At 37.5% G+C, this 17,216-nt stretch overlaps 2 protein-coding genes across 3 annotated transcripts; both read left to right on the top strand.

Annotated features, from left to right (window-relative positions):
• Positions 1–1,313: 1,313 nt before the first annotated feature.
• LOC110898476 (ultraviolet-B receptor UVR8) lies at positions 1,314–4,602 on the top strand. The gene is made up of 5 exons (XM_022145260.2): positions 1,314–1,706; positions 1,802–1,975; positions 2,785–2,820; positions 3,153–3,265; positions 3,356–4,602. The coding sequence occupies exons 1-5, from the start codon at positions 1,613–1,615 to the stop codon at positions 4,544–4,546; spliced, it is 1,608 nt and encodes a 535-aa protein (XP_022000952.1). The 5' UTR covers positions 1,314–1,612; the 3' UTR covers positions 4,547–4,602.
• Positions 4,603–7,669: 3,067 nt separating this feature from the next.
• On the top strand, positions 7,670–13,526 carry LOC110898477 (nuclear pore complex protein NUP85). 2 transcript variants are annotated; one of them, XM_022145262.2, is made up of 17 exons: positions 7,670–8,155; positions 9,383–9,485; positions 9,606–9,713; positions 9,828–9,911; positions 10,018–10,146; positions 10,234–10,353; positions 10,450–10,650; positions 10,734–10,844; positions 11,372–11,409; positions 11,501–11,657; positions 11,742–11,900; positions 11,987–12,133; positions 12,231–12,301; positions 12,388–12,475; positions 12,554–12,610; positions 12,706–12,906; positions 13,249–13,526. In XM_022145262.2, exons 1-16 carry the CDS (start codon positions 7,764–7,766, stop codon positions 12,898–12,900), a joined length of 2,160 nt encoding a protein of 719 aa, XP_022000954.1. In that variant the 5' UTR covers positions 7,670–7,763; the 3' UTR covers positions 12,901–12,906; positions 13,249–13,526. The 2 variants fall into 2 exon arrangements, with proteins under 2 accessions (XP_022000954.1, XP_022000953.1); XM_022145261.2 differs by having other exon boundaries at positions 9,603–9,713.
• Positions 13,527–17,216: the final 3,690 nt, after the last annotated feature.

The raw sequence follows: 17,216 nt of genomic DNA, 5'->3' as shown, positions 1-17,216 counted from the left end.
AGTCCCCACTCCACTCCCCATTTTGCACTCGATCACTGGCAATGGTTCAAACACATGGAGAGTGGAAGAATTTAAAAAAAAAAAGATAAATTTGTGATTGGTTGGAAGGGGTTGGGACCCACAATTAATTCCCTCATCCTCCCACATCTCTCCTCTTTAAACCTTCGGTGAATACTCACCGATCAAGTCCCTCACCATTCACCGAAGTGATGTCACCGAAGGGGTGGCAATCGTTCCCCGTGCGGCAACCCAAGTCCCTGATCCCCCTCCCCGCTATGACTCCGACAACCCTTAAGAAAAAGCTCCTACTCAATAAAAAGCCTTGTTTGGTTGAAGGAGCTTGAAACTTTTGGTTGAACGCTCCTACTAGTAGCGTTTAGAATGAGATATAAGCTTTTAGGAAAAAAAATTACTATTTGAACCTTTAAAGATAATGAAGTTTTTAGTTATGTTTTTTTGGTTATGTCAATTTTGGTCATTTTATATATTTTATTAAAAGTTTCAGTTACTTTGCCAAACACCTAAATATATCTAAAAAACTACAGCTACCAGCCTCCGGTCACCAGCCACCAACTTCCAGTCATCAGTTACTTTTGCCAAACATACCCTAAATAATGTATTAACAAAGTTTTATATATTTTAAGGATCAAAAGTTTGACTGTTAAGGAAACATGAACATAGGGGACCGCTAGAATGAGAACCACTTCGAGTTGTAAGAACCGCGAGAACTACACCCCACGGAGGGGCGTTCGGCGCGATTTTTTTTTTACATGTAGATGTGTGCATTATAAACACGGCCGTAAAAAATCACGGCGAACGCCCCTCCGTGGGGTGTAGTTTTTTACACCTCAAGTTTGGTGTTTTCTAATTTTTTTTTCTTTTTTCTTTTTTTTTCACCAAACTTGAGGTGTAAAAAACTACACCCCACGGAGGGGCGTTCGCCGTGATTTTTTACGGCCGTGTTTATAATGCACACATCTACTTGTAAAAAAAAACCGCGGCGAACGCCCCTCCGTGGGGTGTAGTTCTCGCGGTTCTTACAACTCGAGGTGGTTCTCATTCTAGCGGCTCCCCATGAACATAAATATATATTTGTAATTTATAACAAAATTAATAAATTTATAAAAAAAATCAAAGGGAATTTTTTGAATTATAAACTAATTATTTTACTATTTAATCATACATTACACGTTAAGTTAGCCAAAAAAAGTTGTACTTCAAAACCTCTACGTTACTTAAGTGTGTTATGTTGCCAATTTTGACTTAATTCTAAACGTCTTAAATCCATCTTGTCACGTAGCTCCAATGAGTTTGTAACAAAAACGACTAGTATAACCCATTAACAAACATGTTTATCATATAAAAAAAAAACTAACAATCTTAAGAAATCACAATTCTTAAAATAATCATATTAATTACAATATCTGTTTCGCTGTTCTTAAGTATTTAAAAAAAACATGTTCCATTTGAATTTGTGGGTCGGTTTGTGGTCGCAAATTTGATGATTCATCATCAGCAGTCCAAATACCAAATAGTATAAATCTCATCCAACCGTCCAACTTTAAGTTGTAAAGTTGTAATCATTAGTCAACATACATAGTCTTGATTGATCATGGAAGATACCAGAACATATGTTGATCCCGCCAGTTTATCTCGGAAAGTAGTTTCTATTGCTGCCGGAGAGGCTCACACACTCGCTCTCATCGGTAATGAAATTTGTATATATCTATATGTGGTTTTTGTAATACACAAATTTCTTTCGGCTAAATGTATTATGGGTTTTATATTTTTTTGTGTGAAGGTGATGGGAGTGTATATTCATGGGGAAGAGGGACCTTCGGCCGGCTAGGCACCGGTTCAGAGCTTGATCGGCTGTTTCCCGCCAAAGTTGAGTTTAGTTTTAACAGTAGAAGTGATGAAACGATTAAGATCGTTGGAGTCTCAGCCGGTTCTTATCATAGCCTTGCTCTTTCGGGTAATTTTTATGTTTTTATTTCATGTTTAAGTGAGAGCGGATCTGAGGCACGGTCAAGAGGGTCCGCTAAATCAACTCACATATTTTTTGATCAGTTAAGTTCACGTAAAAATAAAATAAACGTACGAAACGTACGAATTCAAAGAAAAGTCAAAAAAGTGGCCGTGTCATTTTGGTAATTATCAGCAACTTCAAAATTACTCTAGTAGAGTAATTTTGAGCTTCTGTAGAGTAATTTTGTAAATGTTCATGTAGAGTAATTTTGGTTGTGTAGGGTAATTATCAAAATTGTAGGGTAATTATCAAAATTACACTAACCCCCACCCCCCAAAAACCTACCCCCCCCCCCCCCACCTCAAAAACCTAAAAAAACCTAAACCATTGTAAATGTTCATGTAGAGTAATTTTGGTCGTGTAGAGTAATTATCAAAATTGTAGGGTAATTATCAAAATTACACTAACACCCCCCCCCCCCCCCCAACTAAAAGCTAAAAACTAAACCATAAAGCTAAACCCCATAACTAAATGCTAACAAAATTACTCTACAAAAACATTTTCCAAAATCACTCTACAGAAGTCAAAATTACTCTACTAGAGTAATTTGATAATTACCCTATATTTCCCAAAATTACTCTACAGATGCTCAAAATTACTCTACAAGACACTTTTTGCTTTTTCCCAAGTAATTTAGAAGTTGCTGATAATTAACAAAGTGACACCGCCACTTTTTGCTTTTTCCCTCGATGCGTACGTTTCGTACGTTAATATTATTTTTATTTGATCCTTTACCATTTTTTGATATGCTTCAGATGATGGGTCAGTTTGGAGCTGGGGTCATAATACCTGTATCCTTTTGGTGATCATGCTTACTAAGCAATGTTTCAATTTAAGAGATAATAATTAAACTTATAAATTTGCCACAAGAGATGTGACATTTTAAAAAATGAAGTTTTCTATGTAAAAAACATGATATTTTGCATCTTTATTCCTTGAAACCATGAGAACCTGTTATCAGAAAACTCAAAGGACCTCACCAATATCTTGCTAACCTATAGGATCTAGTAAAACACACTTTGCGCCAAGATGTTGGCTTTACATTAGGGGGTTAAGCGCTTGCCGCTACACCACCCCTCAAAGGTTCCTTTTTTTTTTTTTTTCATCCTTGACACCAACATAGATGGTCAACTCGGGGTCAACGGAGAGAATTCCTTGGTTCCGTCTTTGGTAGAAGGGTTCCACGGGATAAATCCTACCGACGGATCAATAACAAAGAGCGAAACACAACTTAAGGTACCGAGATTAAACTACATTAATTCTTCATTACATTTTCAAAGTTCTAAAACTCTTCATTACATTTTCAAAGTTCTAAAACTCTTGCAGATATCATCAGTGAAAGCTGGAGGTAATATGTCACTTGCAATAGACGATCTCGGGTCTCTCTGGATATGGGGCAACTGTCCTCCACAAGACACACCAAATGAAGGTCAAGAATTCTCACTTCTCACCACATACACTCCAATCCCAGTTTGGCATTTCCATGGTCAAACTGTGGTCAAAGTAGCATGTGGAAGTGAACACATTCTAGCATTAGTTAGTTCAGTAGAAACACATACAGGAAGTGATCTTGTATGCTATTCGTGGGGCAACAACAATCACGGGCAGCTTGGTCTAGGAGATACAGAGTTCCGGGCAGTTCCAGAAATGATTGAAACGTTCAATACCGAATCATCTTGGGTAGCGTATGAACTAGCATGTGGAGCATTCCATAGTTCTGTACTCGCGTATAAAAAAGAAGAAGATGATTCGTTAAAAAGCATGTGCTGGACTTTTGGGCTCGGGGAGAACGGGCAGCTCGGGCAGGGAACCACCAAAAAGGCGTTACGCCCTGACATGGTTAGATCATTACGCGTTAATATATGGTTAATCTCGGTTGACTGTGGTTTGTTTCACACGAGTGTGGTTTCATCGGTTGGGGATGTTTGGTCATGGGGAATGGAAAACGGGTTGGGCCTTTGCCCTGAAGCGAGTGAAGGTGGAGATGCTCTTACTCCACGTGTGATCTCGTGTAATGGTCAAAACGGGTCAAACGGGTCAAACTTTCCTGACCCGATACAAGTGGCTTGTGGGGCAGCCCATACTGTTCTTCTTGCGGAAAACGGGTATAAGCTTTGGTCATGGGGGAGAGGAAGAAGTGGAGTTCTTGGAAATGGTCAAGTTAATGACTTTTTTGACCCGAATCTAGTGTTATGGCCGCCGTTACACGAAGATTTCGAGAAAAACGAACCACAAACGATTAGTGAAAAGAGTTCAAAGGATGTCACAGAAATTGAAGAGGAACTTTATATAATGGAACATTATGCTAGCATTCTTCATGGTTCTATTTTTGGTAAACCTTTTGATAAAGCGAACAATATACCCGATTCTTTAAAGAATTCGGGTACTTTTGATGTTGGTAAAGCGTGGGAGGATATGTTGGAGTCGTGTGATTATGATACGCTTGTACGGTTAGAAACGTTCTATCGTAATATGCTAGTGGTTGTTAAAGATAAGATTATGAAGAGAAAGATTTAGGGTAATGCATTGTTAAGGTATCATACTATGTGTTAATGTTTTAAAGGTTAGCTTGTGTTTAATATTTGTAAAATAAGATTCTTTAGTGTATATATAAGCTGTGTAAAAGTGCATTTTGTAATGTAAGATTGTAAGTCAATGTACAAAATATTTTGTAATTAAGATATGTACTGATTTTTGAGAAACTATTACTTATTGTTTGCTTTAGGGTTGATCATAGGTTGAAAATCAAACCAGACCGGCCGATAAAGGACCAAATCCGACCTAGTGTGTGAAACAATTTAAACGATGACTGGAGCGATTTTGCTTCATTTGCTGTGCACTTTTCCAGTTTGGACCGTGACCAAGATTTTATTGGTTCGGCTCGTGAACTACTCTAGTGGTCATTAACTTGTTTTGTTGCGTGCAGTTCTCATTGTTCAATGTTACTATGTTAGTATGCTAAAGGACTAGTGAAAAAAGAAACAAAATACTAAACATGTCATGGCCCCTAAGGATCGAGCCCACGTCGTGTGCATGTAGAGAGATGTGGAGTGGGCTATACAACTGTGAGAATGTAATAAAGTTAGGGGCTGTTTGTTTACCTTTTAATGAGCCTCTTAATGGTTCAGACCTCTTACTGGTTCAGCACTTAGGCCGTGGGGTATGGGGCGGGAGTTTGGGCGTGGGTTGGGGTAAAACGCCCAAGTCACCACCCCGGGTGGGCGGGAGTTTTGGCGTGGCCCCTTGGGGCTTGGGTTTCAAGCCGGGCGTGGGGCGGGGGAGCAAGATGACATGGCAGTTTGTGAATGGCCCAAAGAAAAGAGTCGTTGGGCTAGCCGTTGCCAACGGCTATATTTAAAAAAAAAAAATTCTTCCATTTTTTCACTATAAAAAACTCACATTTTACTTCCATTTTTACTACATTCAACCACATCTTCTATACATCTTCAATTCTCCTTCTACAAAACGAAAAAATGTATCCTTACAACCGTCCTTTTGACCTGAGCAACCCGTATGGATTCCAAGAAAATAATCCTAGCCCACCACCTACTCGTCCAATAGTTCGTCCGTTTTTCATACACTCTCCTACGCCCGAATTAGCAAGTTATGCATCGTATATTGGGAATCGTTTATATACTAACTTCCCACAAACCGAAGATTCAATACCTACCCCTTTTCACAATCGCCCATCGACCTTTCACCAACCTCCATCGACCTTTCACTAAATGAATCCGTTCCCGAAACTCAACCACCCAAAGAGGGTCCTTCCGCATCGAAACCCATCAAAAAAAGAAGTCATAAGAAAAAAACCGAGGAGGATAAAGTAGTTGAAACCGCCAAACGAAAACAACAAAAATGGGTCTATGCTGAAGAAGTTGCATTGGCGAGGGCTCGGTGTGAACAATCTCAACATTCAACTTTAGGTATTCTTAACCTTAGTTTATATTAATGGAATGGTTATTTTTTATATGAGTTTGTAATATATTAATATTTTTTTTTATTAAAATAGGAAATTCGCAACATCGAACCGCCTTGTGGGAATGGGTTAGTAGGAAATTCCATGAAGAAATGGGTAGGGAGACTTATCGTGAAAACGATAGCTTATCCTCAAAGTGGACCGAAATAAGCACCCAACTTACAAAATTTAGTGGGTGTTTAAATAAAGCAAAGCAAAACCCTAAAAGTGGTGAAACCGAAGCCAACATTTTGACAAATGCACTGGTCGCATACAAATCAAATATGAAGACCGACTTCCGTTTCATGCATTGTTGGGAGATTTGTAAATTCCATCCAAAGTGGTCGACTATCCCCATTGGTAGCGAAACTAACTCGTCTTCCAAAAGGTCAAGGGCCTCATCCCAAGCCCAATCTGATGCACGAGATCAAGAGTTTGAGGACCTTTTGGATGATTCGCCAAGCCCAAACCGGCCTGAGCATGGAAGAAATGCCTCAAGAAGGCGTGCTAAAAAACAAACGGCGTCGCCTTCAGCTGAGAGTTCTGGCTCGCGTAGGGGAATATACAGCGACTAGTTGGATGACATTTCATGCAAGTTGGATACATTCAATGTATTCCAACAACAAAGGGCCGAAATACGAAGGAGCAAAGAAGCTAGAGATGCCCTGAAACAAAGACGTGATGATTTGAAAATTCTATCCCAGCCGATTGATCACCTACAGGGTGACGAGTTAGAAATAGTCTTGGCGTTGAGAGAAGAGATAAAAAACAAATATAAAAGTTAGGAAACTTTTTTTTTTGTAATTTTCTTTATTTAAAATTATTAAAAAAATTAAATTTGTGTTATTGGGTCAGCCCACAAGCCCACCAAACCCACGCCCCCCAAACCCCCGCCCACCATACCGTGTGTTCTTGTGGGTTTCCCATGTCTGCCACCCCGTTCCACATGTCAACCAATGCCCAACCCAAGCCCCAACCCCCGCCCCACCATACCCCATGGTCTTAATGGTTCAGACTGTTTATTTCATGAGCAGATGTCTGAATGGTTCAGACATTTGCCTCTGAATGGTTAAGATTTATACAGAGTCTGAATGGTTAAGACCTCTAATCTGAATTGGTCAGACATTTGCCTCTGAACGGTTAAGCATTATACAAGCTCTTAATGGTTCAGACCTTTTACTGGTTCAGCACTTAATGGTTCAGACCTCTTGCTGGTTCAGCAGTTAACCATTCAGATGTTGCCAAATAACCCCTTAATCGTATCACCCTAATTATTTCAAGGAGTCATCATCGCTCGAAAAAGATTAGGGTCAATCAAAATTTGTCTACTGTACACTCTAAATATATATAAATTTAAAAAATCAATAAAGTCACTTGTTCGTGTTCAGTTTTACTAACATTCCTCTATTTTTATATATATACTTGTGATTTTATTTTTATCAATACAACTACCGTTTTTATACGAAGATGGTTTATCTAGTTATTTAGGATTAAGTGACAACCGGTTCCGGTGAGAATTGTTTACAACCGGTTCCAGTGAGAACCGTTTACAGGAGAACCATTTAATCTGGTTTTGAACTGAACTCGAACTGTTAAAATACGACTCGATTCCGACAACATTAAACAATTCCAATTCGGTTCAATTCCGGTTCTTACATTTTAACATTAAACCGTTGTACACTCACTCAGTCACTCCAACACTCTATTCCCCTATTTCATCTTTTCTTTGTACTAAAAACTTAAAACCCTCAAAAGCCCTAATTCCAAATCTCCGGCGAAATGCCCGGCCTTCTAACAAACTCCGGCGACTCATCCTCCATTGTCCCCTACTCTCCAACAACCACCACACCTACCGTCTACACTCTCCACCACGGTCTCACCTCCCCAATCACACCTCGTCTCTCCATCTCATGGTCCCGCGGCAACTCCTTACGCGTCACGGTTTTCCGATCACCGGAGCCTGCTTCCAACTCTGGCGACGATGAAGCCGGCGGTAAAGTAGTAGATTTGAAGCTCAGCGGTGAAGATATTGATAGTGAGATCAGTGATGCTGCTCGGTGGCGTAGGATAGCGTACGGTTCGGTGGCTCCGTTTGCGCATCTGCAGAATAAGAAGAATGCTATGGCGGCGTTGGCGGAGCTGCGGCATTCGGTTTCGTACGACGGCGAGTGGTAATTGTAGTGAATATGTTTGATTTTCGTGTTAATTTTGCAACATTAGGTTAAAATTGTATGGGATATATAGAGCTAGTTGTTAGGGATGTAAAATGGTTAATTATGTGTGAATTGTTGTTCAGGAGGTTGTGGTAGTCTAATATTTGAGAATTGTTTAACAAGGTTAGAAACTCGTGTATTAGGGGCTGTTTGTTTACCTCTTAACGGGGCTCTTACTGGTTCAGCACTTAATGGTTCAGACTGTTTGTTTCGCGAGCAAATGTCTGAATGGTTTAGACATTTGCCTCTGAATAAGTCTGAATAGTTAAGACATCTAATCTGAATTGGCCAGACATTTGCCTCTGAACAGTTAAGCATTGTACCGGCTCTTAATGGTTCAGACCAGCACTTAATGATTCAGACCTCTTACTGATTCAGCACTTAACCATTCAGAAGTTGCCAAACATGATGAAAAGGAAATATTAAATAGTTAGTATGAAGATTTAGGAATTATAAAACGATATATTGAGATAAGATATGTTTGGCCTTTTTAAGTTAAGAAATAGAATACGAAGCGGTGAAATAAGAAAAAGCGGGGAAAAGAGTCTTGTGTGAGAATTGTGACATGTGGTACAACAAGATACTTATTTATCAGGTATAGATTGTTATGCATAAGAACAGAATTACTGAATTTAAAGTGATTAGACTTTTGTATTTCATTACGCTGTCGTCATCATCATCATCATCATACTCAGTATATCCCACCAATAGCAAAGCTAAGGTAGGGTCTGAGGAGGGTGAGATGTAGACAACCTTACCTCTACCGCCTAGTAATAGAGAGGCTGCTTCCAATGAGACCCCCGGCTCGATAGTAGTTTTGCATCAAGCCTTGGACATAAGGCACATAACACTCAACAATTGAGACAAATGCCGATTAGTGCATGTACCCTTGTCTTTCGACTATAAACGCCACCACATGATGCATGATTAACCATCCCCCTCTTTTAACGTTATTTTCACGAAATTAGTAAAATAACGTTAAAATTAGTGCACTTTCACTTTTGCCCCCGAGCGCCCACACATATATACATTATATGAGCATACCGCACTGTAATAGAGCTATATTTTTTTTTGAATTTTAGAACAAACAAAGTGATTAGGACTTTTGAATGTTCTTTCGGATTGTGAATATATTGCATATGGAAGTGATTTCTTATAGAGTGTTGTCACACTTCATGGGATTAGGTCAAAATATGTTCTCGAGTATAGCAAGCAAATTAATTCTCTTCTAGGAAGCAAGAAATCTAGTCCTCCCTCGTTAATCGAAGATCCAAAGACAGTATTGAAGGTAATTCTGTTCTTGAATTGTTATTTGCTACATTTTGTTTCTTTATGTTTGCTCCATTTGGGCGTTATGAGCTTGATTGATGTACCCATCATTTTATTTATATAAATTTTCTGATAGAAGGTTGAGGAGCCAAACTCTTTGAAAGCTGCATGGGAGCTGCTGGAAATATTTTATGCAGACAAACAGTCTCACCCTTGGATCCCTGAACAACTTGTTGATTGGTTATCTGTGAGTATTCATAACTTAATCCTTGTTTAATGAATGCCGTTATTGTTATTTAGTTATTTTACATTTTGTTTGATTGCTTGAGGTGAAATTAGTTAATCGATGATTATACTTCAGGATTATGATGCTCTGTTCTCTGGACAAGTGCCAAGTGTTCATTTAAGGCTGGTTGAGTTTCAAGCAGAACTTATTAATATGCAGGTTTGAAATTGATATTACTTATGCTTTTACATTTTTTGTATTGTTTATTGTAATTATATTTTTATATAAATATACACAATATGAAATATTTACTCTGTCTTCTCAGGCAGTTGAAAATGAGCCTGCATATTGGCAAGCAATTTCTTCAGCACTTGCAGTTGGCTGGCTAGACATTGTGGTGAAATTGTTGCGTTTACATGGATCTTATCAGCTTCATCAGCTAGGAGCTCGTGAGGTTTATAATCATATACTTTTCTAGAGTAATAATTGATATGTAGTTTAGTGTAGAGTATATTAACTATTAATGCCATTTATGTTACAGACAGAGAATGGACTTGTAGAAGCAGTTGCGGTTCTCGTATCAAAAATGCCACGCATGCGTGTGGATTTACCATCTGGAAAGTTAGGTGAATGTTATAATAACAAGTCTGATTTTATGAGGGTAAGAAACTTAATCAATATACACTTTAAACGTTAAAGTAACTTTCCAACTGTTTTTTTTGAAATAAGTGTGTTACTGATTAACAAATCCTGCTAGGCATGGGAGAAATGGCGAGCGCAAATAACCAAATTGGATTGTAGTGCGTTCTGGCTTCAGTGCAGTCATAATCAAACCAAAGAAAACCTGAAAAATTTGCTTCAAATTTTGTTGGGAAACACTAGTACTCTGTCTAGTGCCACCTGTCATTGGGTTGAGCTGTATATTGCTCACTTTCTATATATCAGGCCCTTTACTTCGGTGAGTAACATTTGACCTAAATAACCGTTAAACTATAATTGGTAAATGATTTGTGCCGTCAATACGGTTTTTTATGTGTGCAGGGTTTAGAAAGTATGTACGTTCTAGCTCAAAAATGCATCCAGTTGAAACCAGTTTCTACTCACCATAAACTCATGCGACTTATACTTGGGATTCTTGAAGAAAATACAGAGGTAACAAGTGGTCTAAAAACCATTTTACTTTATTATAAAGAGTAGGGCTGTAAACGAACCAAACGTTTAGCGAATAGTTCGTGAACCGTTCGATGGGAAGTTCGTTTATGTTTGTTACTTTAATAAATGAACGAACACAAACAAGAAATTTTGTTCGTTAAGATAAACGAATGAACATGAACAGAGGCTGCGTTCGTTCGTGAACGTTCGGTAATGTGTTCATTTATGTTCGCTCGTTTATGTACATTTGTGTACGTTTATTTAAAAGTGACTTCTTAAAATTTAAAGTGAAAAAGACCGAATTGCCCTTTAAGTTAACAAAGAAGCCGGAAATATCCCTGACTTAACGGAGAAAAATGAATGGAGTTAACGAGCCGGATGAAAACTGCAAGATTTCAAACCTTTTGGATCCAGATGTGGAAAAACAAACCTTTTGTAGAAAGTCGCAAAACTGGCCAAACCTCAGGGACGGAAATGGTATTTTACTCTATTATAAATGTGACTTCTTAAAATTTAAAGTTTTTCAGGTTGTATTGGCTGAGTGCTCAAGATCATTTGGTCCATGGTAGGATATACATATATATATATATATTATTGTCGTTTTCTATATATCATGTATTCTTCTTATCCGTAATATTTTTTTTTCTGGGGGGTAGGATGATTGCCCATGCTACAGAGTTGCTGACAGCTGGCAGTGTTGAGGCAGAAATTCTGTTAAAAGAAGAACGCGATAATTTAGGGGGGATTAGCATAGAGGAATCTCATAGACTCGTTTATGCTCAAGTGTTATCTTCTCATGCCTTAACTTGGCAAGTGAGTGCTTGCTTGTTAATCTTTACACTACTGTAAGTCTGTAATCAAGCATGTTAGTTATTTGTTTTTATATTGATTTTGCAGATTGCTCCGATATATTTGATATCTTGTGTGAAACATGGAGTTGGGTTGTTGGAAATCTTGTTGTACAAGCAACCTGCATATCATAGTCAAGTTCTCCTCAAGAACATCGAGATATGTCGTATGTATGATCTTGATAGCGTGAGCTCAAACGCCATGAAGGTAATAACTTGTTTTTGATTCACCATTTTCTTATAAAAGTTGGAAAATCTGTTAAAATATAACTCCATAATTACCGCTAAAAACAGATTGCTGGAGTGCATCACTGGAAGCATGGTAGGAAAGGTGCAGGCGTCTTTTGGCTACAACAAGCCGGCGATGAAACTCGCCTTAATCGAATCGCTCAAAAGTTGTTTGACTTTGTCGGAAAGTCAATCTCCGACGAGAGTTTCGAGGTAAGTATTGTGTGTTTCAGACTTTCAGTGTGTATTGTCTGAAGCTCAAATAGCTGATCATCGGTATTTTTTTATTTTTTTTATTTTTTTTTTGCAGCAATGGGAAGGATTAATTGAATTATTGGGCTCGGAATCTAGAACTGCAGGGGGTCTTGAGTTTCTTCATAAGTACGTTTTTGAATTTAAATTTAAATTATTTTATTATTATTTTTGTTTCTTGTTTTGTTTTGAAATATATAATTGGTGCTCCATAGATACCGGGATTTTAAGAAATCTCTGCAGCAGGTCCAAGATGGCGTTTCTATCGATGCCGCTCGAAAAGCTGTTGAAGCTTTAATATCGGTATGCTTGATAAACACATAATATTATTTACAAAATATCACATAATGTATTGATTTTTTTAATCTGGCGACGCATTAGCTTATGAAAAATCCTTCTACGCCTCAACGGTTTTGGCTGCCTCTTATGTATGATTCGGTGAGTTATTTTCATTCCTAGTTTTTCATTGCGCTATCATGTTTAGTTTGATCATATGCTCTATTTTATATGATCACGATTCTTTTTATTTGTAGTTGAAGTTGCTCAACTGGCAAGAGCGGCCTCTGTTGAATGTATCTCAGACTAATCTGCTACTGAATAAGTTGCAAGAATTATTGGTGGCAAGACTGCGCCCTGATTTTGTTGAGGTGGCGCTGCCGCCAGAAGCCTCGAGCTCTGTTAGGGTGGCTCTTGCCACTAATTTAGGGCGCGCTATCCTCGAGGAATGATTTTTGGTATGTTCGTTATTCTTATATTTGCCATTAGAACAGACATTTCAGTACTATACGAGTATTGAGCATGTGCGCGTACACAAACATGCATGACGTCACCAAGGCGGTAAGCATACGTATTTTGAGATCCAAGCCCACATTGTCATGCATTTCAATGTCTCCAAGTAAACGTGGGTTACTGCATGTATTTGTTACTTTGTTTCCTTGAATAGTGGGTTATTAGTTTACATGTTCCAGTCGGTTATCATATTGTTAGTTTCTTTCGTTTGTAAGCCTATATATAATGGCATTATATGTTATGTTTTGAGGTATGAATGAAAATGTTGATTCTCTCTATTTTCTTAGGAGCATTTGATATACGATTCGGTTCGTATCAGACATTAAATAGAAACGATCAAAGTTAGACGAAAAGAGTGGTACCGGCATCCAACATTGTCTGAAGCCTTGGTTACTGTATTTTTTGAAGGTTTTTGTTAACTTTGACGTCTTTTAACTATATATTGATGTTGTGAAATTAAGGGATTCTTTTTGTAAATATGCAAGTTTTTTCAGTCTCGGATTGAATTTTATGATGAAAGATAGTGTCTGCAATTTGTTGAAAGTTGAACTTTAAGAATGATTAATTGGACTATCATTGGATCTTGTTAATAATTCCTTTTTTAGCAAATTGCTTTAAGATCCCATTGTCGGTGGCTGAGTTTGAACGAAAAATCAATAGGGTCCAGACTCTTAAAAATCCAATGTTTTACACTACAATTTTTTTTCGGTAAAATTAACACTATGATCAAAAAGTCAGTGGGGACGGGGTACCCTGGGCGACCAAGAAGCTGTGCCCCTGCCCATTGTTGTTTCATTAACCTAAGATTGAGATGTTGCATGTGCTTATGGATATTAATAGTTACTGGACATTTGAGCAAATCAGGGGTCAGGCTCTTAAAACCAAAAAAAATAAATAAATAAATAAATAAATAAATAAATAAATAAATAAATTCTGAAGCAAAAAAGTTTTGCAAATTTTTGGTAAAATTAACACTATGTCCTTGCTCGTTGTTGTTTCATTAACCCCCTGGCCCACCTGAAGCTTCTCCCTTGCCGTTAGCAAGGCGTTTCGTTGCTATGACTTGGAAACGGCGAGAGTAGTTGTGAGTCGGGACGTGATCTTCAGTGAAGAGAAGATATGTGACTTGGAAGGTCGGATGTTGGTGACTTAACAGAAGTAATACTTGCCAATAATCTTTAGATCAAGTGGTGGAAGACTTGCATTTCTCTTGGGAGATGCAAGTTCAACTCTCACTTGGTGCAAAGTGAGGCATTGGTGGGCAATGATAGGAGATCCAGTGAAACCTGGGTTGGATCCTTGAGGCAAACGGGTTTTACCGGTAACTTTATCGTCGTGCCTACAGGTGGGTGGGTTACCGGGTTTTCCCCGGAATTGGTGGTGGACCCGGGTTACTCTCAGAGTACTCCGTTTGGTCCAATGGGTGTCCTGAGAATGCTCGGGATTGATTCTGTCGGCCGTTAAAAAAAACAGAAGTAATACTTCAAAATAATCAATAGCTTAAAAATTAGACGGTCTTTACATTTCTGGCTGTTCGAGTTTAGCAACAAGAATCAAATTAATGTTAACTGGTTTGCTACTAAAGTCAGTTGGGCCTAAATTAAATCTCATTGGGCTTAATTTCGCTATCAAGACAAAAATGATACATAAATTTCAAATTATATTTTCCGGAACAAGAAAATAGAAAAAATGAAATACAAAAAGCACAATTCTAAAAATTGCAATTATTAAATCGAAAACATGATTTTATTTTCCGTGTTCGTTCTTTGTCTGAACAATCGTTTATGCGAATTGATCTATCGTAGGTGAGTTATTTGTCGGATAGGGGATCGCTTCGTACCTCTTGCCCCTGTTCATCGTGCGTACGTTCTTCAACTGTTGTGCGTCTTTGAGAGTTGTTTGGTGTGTACACGATCCACCATGTCCAAGTGATCTTTTAAACATATGTACATCTCTAATGCCGGGAGAGTGAGCCTTGTTCTTGTTATCGGTAAAACCCCGTCACTAAGAGAAAATACATATTCCAAAGCTACCGTGGAAACTTGGACAGTTAGTAAATCACGTCTCATGGCTGCTAGGATTGGAATTTATGATTCCTTTCTTTCTCGCTACTGGGGACATTACCTCTTTGTTTTTTTTGTCGCATCATTTCTCAGAGTATTAGACAAATTAAGTTAAAGGTTACCCCGACTTGAACCAGATTCCATTAATTCCGAGCGGTGTGAGTGTATGTTGGGACCATATCCTATTAAATAAATAAATATACATTATTTGAAAATTATAATCCAAAGAATGTTTTGTGTTGGTTTCCCAATTTAGGTCTTCTTCGTACAAACATAAAGCTGAATATATTTCATCGATTATAATATCAACCCCGGTAATATTTTAGCATGAGTTTAAAGCTGCAACACAAATAAAAGCGGGTGGTAGTTCGTCAATTTTTTTTTCTTAAATTTTAGTTTCATAGGTGTTATCATTTGTTTAAACAAATCATTTTTATTTTCAAACAAACTTATTGTTTGGACCATTAAACATAGTTCGTTCATTACTTCCGAACTCGCAGGATACTAAACCCCTTATAATCTTGTAGTTGTGTTTTTGAAAACCTCAAGAAACTGGGTGAGATCATCAATGCATTCCCAACCCTCATCGGGAAATGGTATAGCTTGAGCATGCAAGGCAAGACGATTATGAAAAGGTTGTAAAGTGCCATAACCAATAAGCAAATAAGCAAAGAGATTAAAAAATAAGCGTGTACGAGAGCGAGTTTTTGCGTTTTCGAGTGTTGTGATTAACCAAAAAATCAAAATCTATTTATGTCGAGCCGGGGGTCTCACTGGAAGCAGCCTCTCTATTCCTACGGGGTAGAGGTAAGAATGTCTAGATCTTACCCTCATCAGATCCTACCTTAGCTTTGCTATGATGTGATTTACTGAGTATGATGATGATCAAAATCTATTTATGCTAACTTGGGGGGGGGGGGGATGGTGATTACTTAGAAAAAAATGTTCAAAAAAATTTTGATTCACATGTTTGTATTCCATACTTGAATCATTATGGATTGTGACACTTGTGTTCGTATTAGTTTTTTTTTTTTGTCATTCTTTGGTTATGTTAATTGTAAGATGAATTAGTGTCGATTTTCTGATGGTGTCATTCCATTCTAGAGAGACTTTAGATGTGTAGTAGATGACCCATGGGTGTGGTTTCGCAATTATTCGTATAAAAAATAAAGTAATCAATCAATATATAGGTTGTTTATGTAACCATTCTAATACTTATATCAAATATCGAGTTAATAAGTTGCAATACAACTTTATTGCAAGATATATATGTTTAAGCATTTAAACACATGTCAATCATAGTCATGTGTTTTGTATTCGTTTGGATGTGATTGGTTTCTGCGTTAATTTCGACAGACGACTTATAGAGTTATAGTACGTCACCCGATCGTGTCAAGTACACCCTAGTTAGTTTATTAAGGATCAGACGGTTGGTTTGTAAGCACATACCGTGCTCTAGGTTAGTGGTGGGATTAAAAAAAGCTTTGTCTATATAACCGATTAAACATATTTTTGTCACCGATTAAGTCTTCCAACTAAGTAAACAAAACCGAAAGTGAATGCTTGTTCTAATCTTCATAACTTTTTCCAGATCTCTTTTGTTTTCAGTATGTTTCGTGCTTCTTAATTTCATTATCAGTTAATTTAACTTAGTTTACTTGACCAATCTCCAATCATTTTTTATATTTTCTTTTATAATCAAATAACATATGTAATACTAACTACATACTCTTGTAGTTATAATACTCCATTTACCCTAGCTATTTAGATTATTTAGGTTTGTGCATGACTTAAATGTTAGTCATGAGAGATGAACAAGTGATAGATGTTAAAAATAAGTTAAAAGTAAGTTAAAACAATTCCATGATAAACCATGAGGGGGTCACTGAGAATATTGAAGGAGTTGATGGTATTATATGTGAGATAATGCTTTCAATCAAATATATAGTGAATGGTTTTATTACAAACCTTGAAGAGTTCACATGATAAAGGCACATGAAAATATATAAAACATTAGCCAATGGTTAGTTATAAAAAAAATTTAAAATGATGGTTTCCTAATTGTTAAATTTTCCTTTTTCCAAATTCCAATTATTGTAATATTGGTACTGTTTTTGGTCACATGTTATTCTCAATATACTATATATCCCAAAGAGACACTTGCACCAGATTTATCAACTCCGACAACATTA

The sequence above is a fragment of the Helianthus annuus genome, chromosome 13, assembly GCF_002127325.2.
Source record: "Helianthus annuus cultivar XRQ/B chromosome 13, HanXRQr2.0-SUNRISE, whole genome shotgun sequence".
NCBI classification, from domain to species: Eukaryota; Viridiplantae; Streptophyta; class Magnoliopsida; order Asterales; family Asteraceae; genus Helianthus; species Helianthus annuus.
The sequence above is the reverse complement of the archived record's forward strand: the minus strand, read 5'-3'. Positions and strand labels throughout refer to the sequence as shown.

Bases quoted from the DNA above. Each gene is read 5' to 3' on its own strand.
- LOC110898476 (XM_022145260.2), top strand. From the start codon at position 1,613: ATGGAAGATACCAGAACATATGTTGATCCCGCCAGTTTATCTCGGAAA. The intron at 1,707-1,801 runs GTAATGAAATTT...TTTTGTGTGAAG, and splicing joins TCACACACTCGCTCTCATCG to GTGATGGGAGTGTATATTCA. The intron at 2,821-3,152 runs GTATCCTTTTGG...ACACCAACATAG, and splicing joins GAGCTGGGGTCATAATACCT to ATGGTCAACTCGGGGTCAAC.
- LOC110898477 (XM_022145261.2), top strand. From the start codon at position 7,764: ATGCCCGGCCTTCTAACAAACTCCGGCGACTCATCCTCCATTGTCCCC. The intron at 9,486-9,602 runs GTAATTCTGTTC...ATTTTCTGATAG, and splicing joins ATCCAAAGACAGTATTGAAG to AAGGTTGAGGAGCCAAACTC. The intron at 10,651-10,733 runs GTGAGTAACATT...TTATGTGTGCAG, and splicing joins ATATCAGGCCCTTTACTTCG to GGTTTAGAAAGTATGTACGT.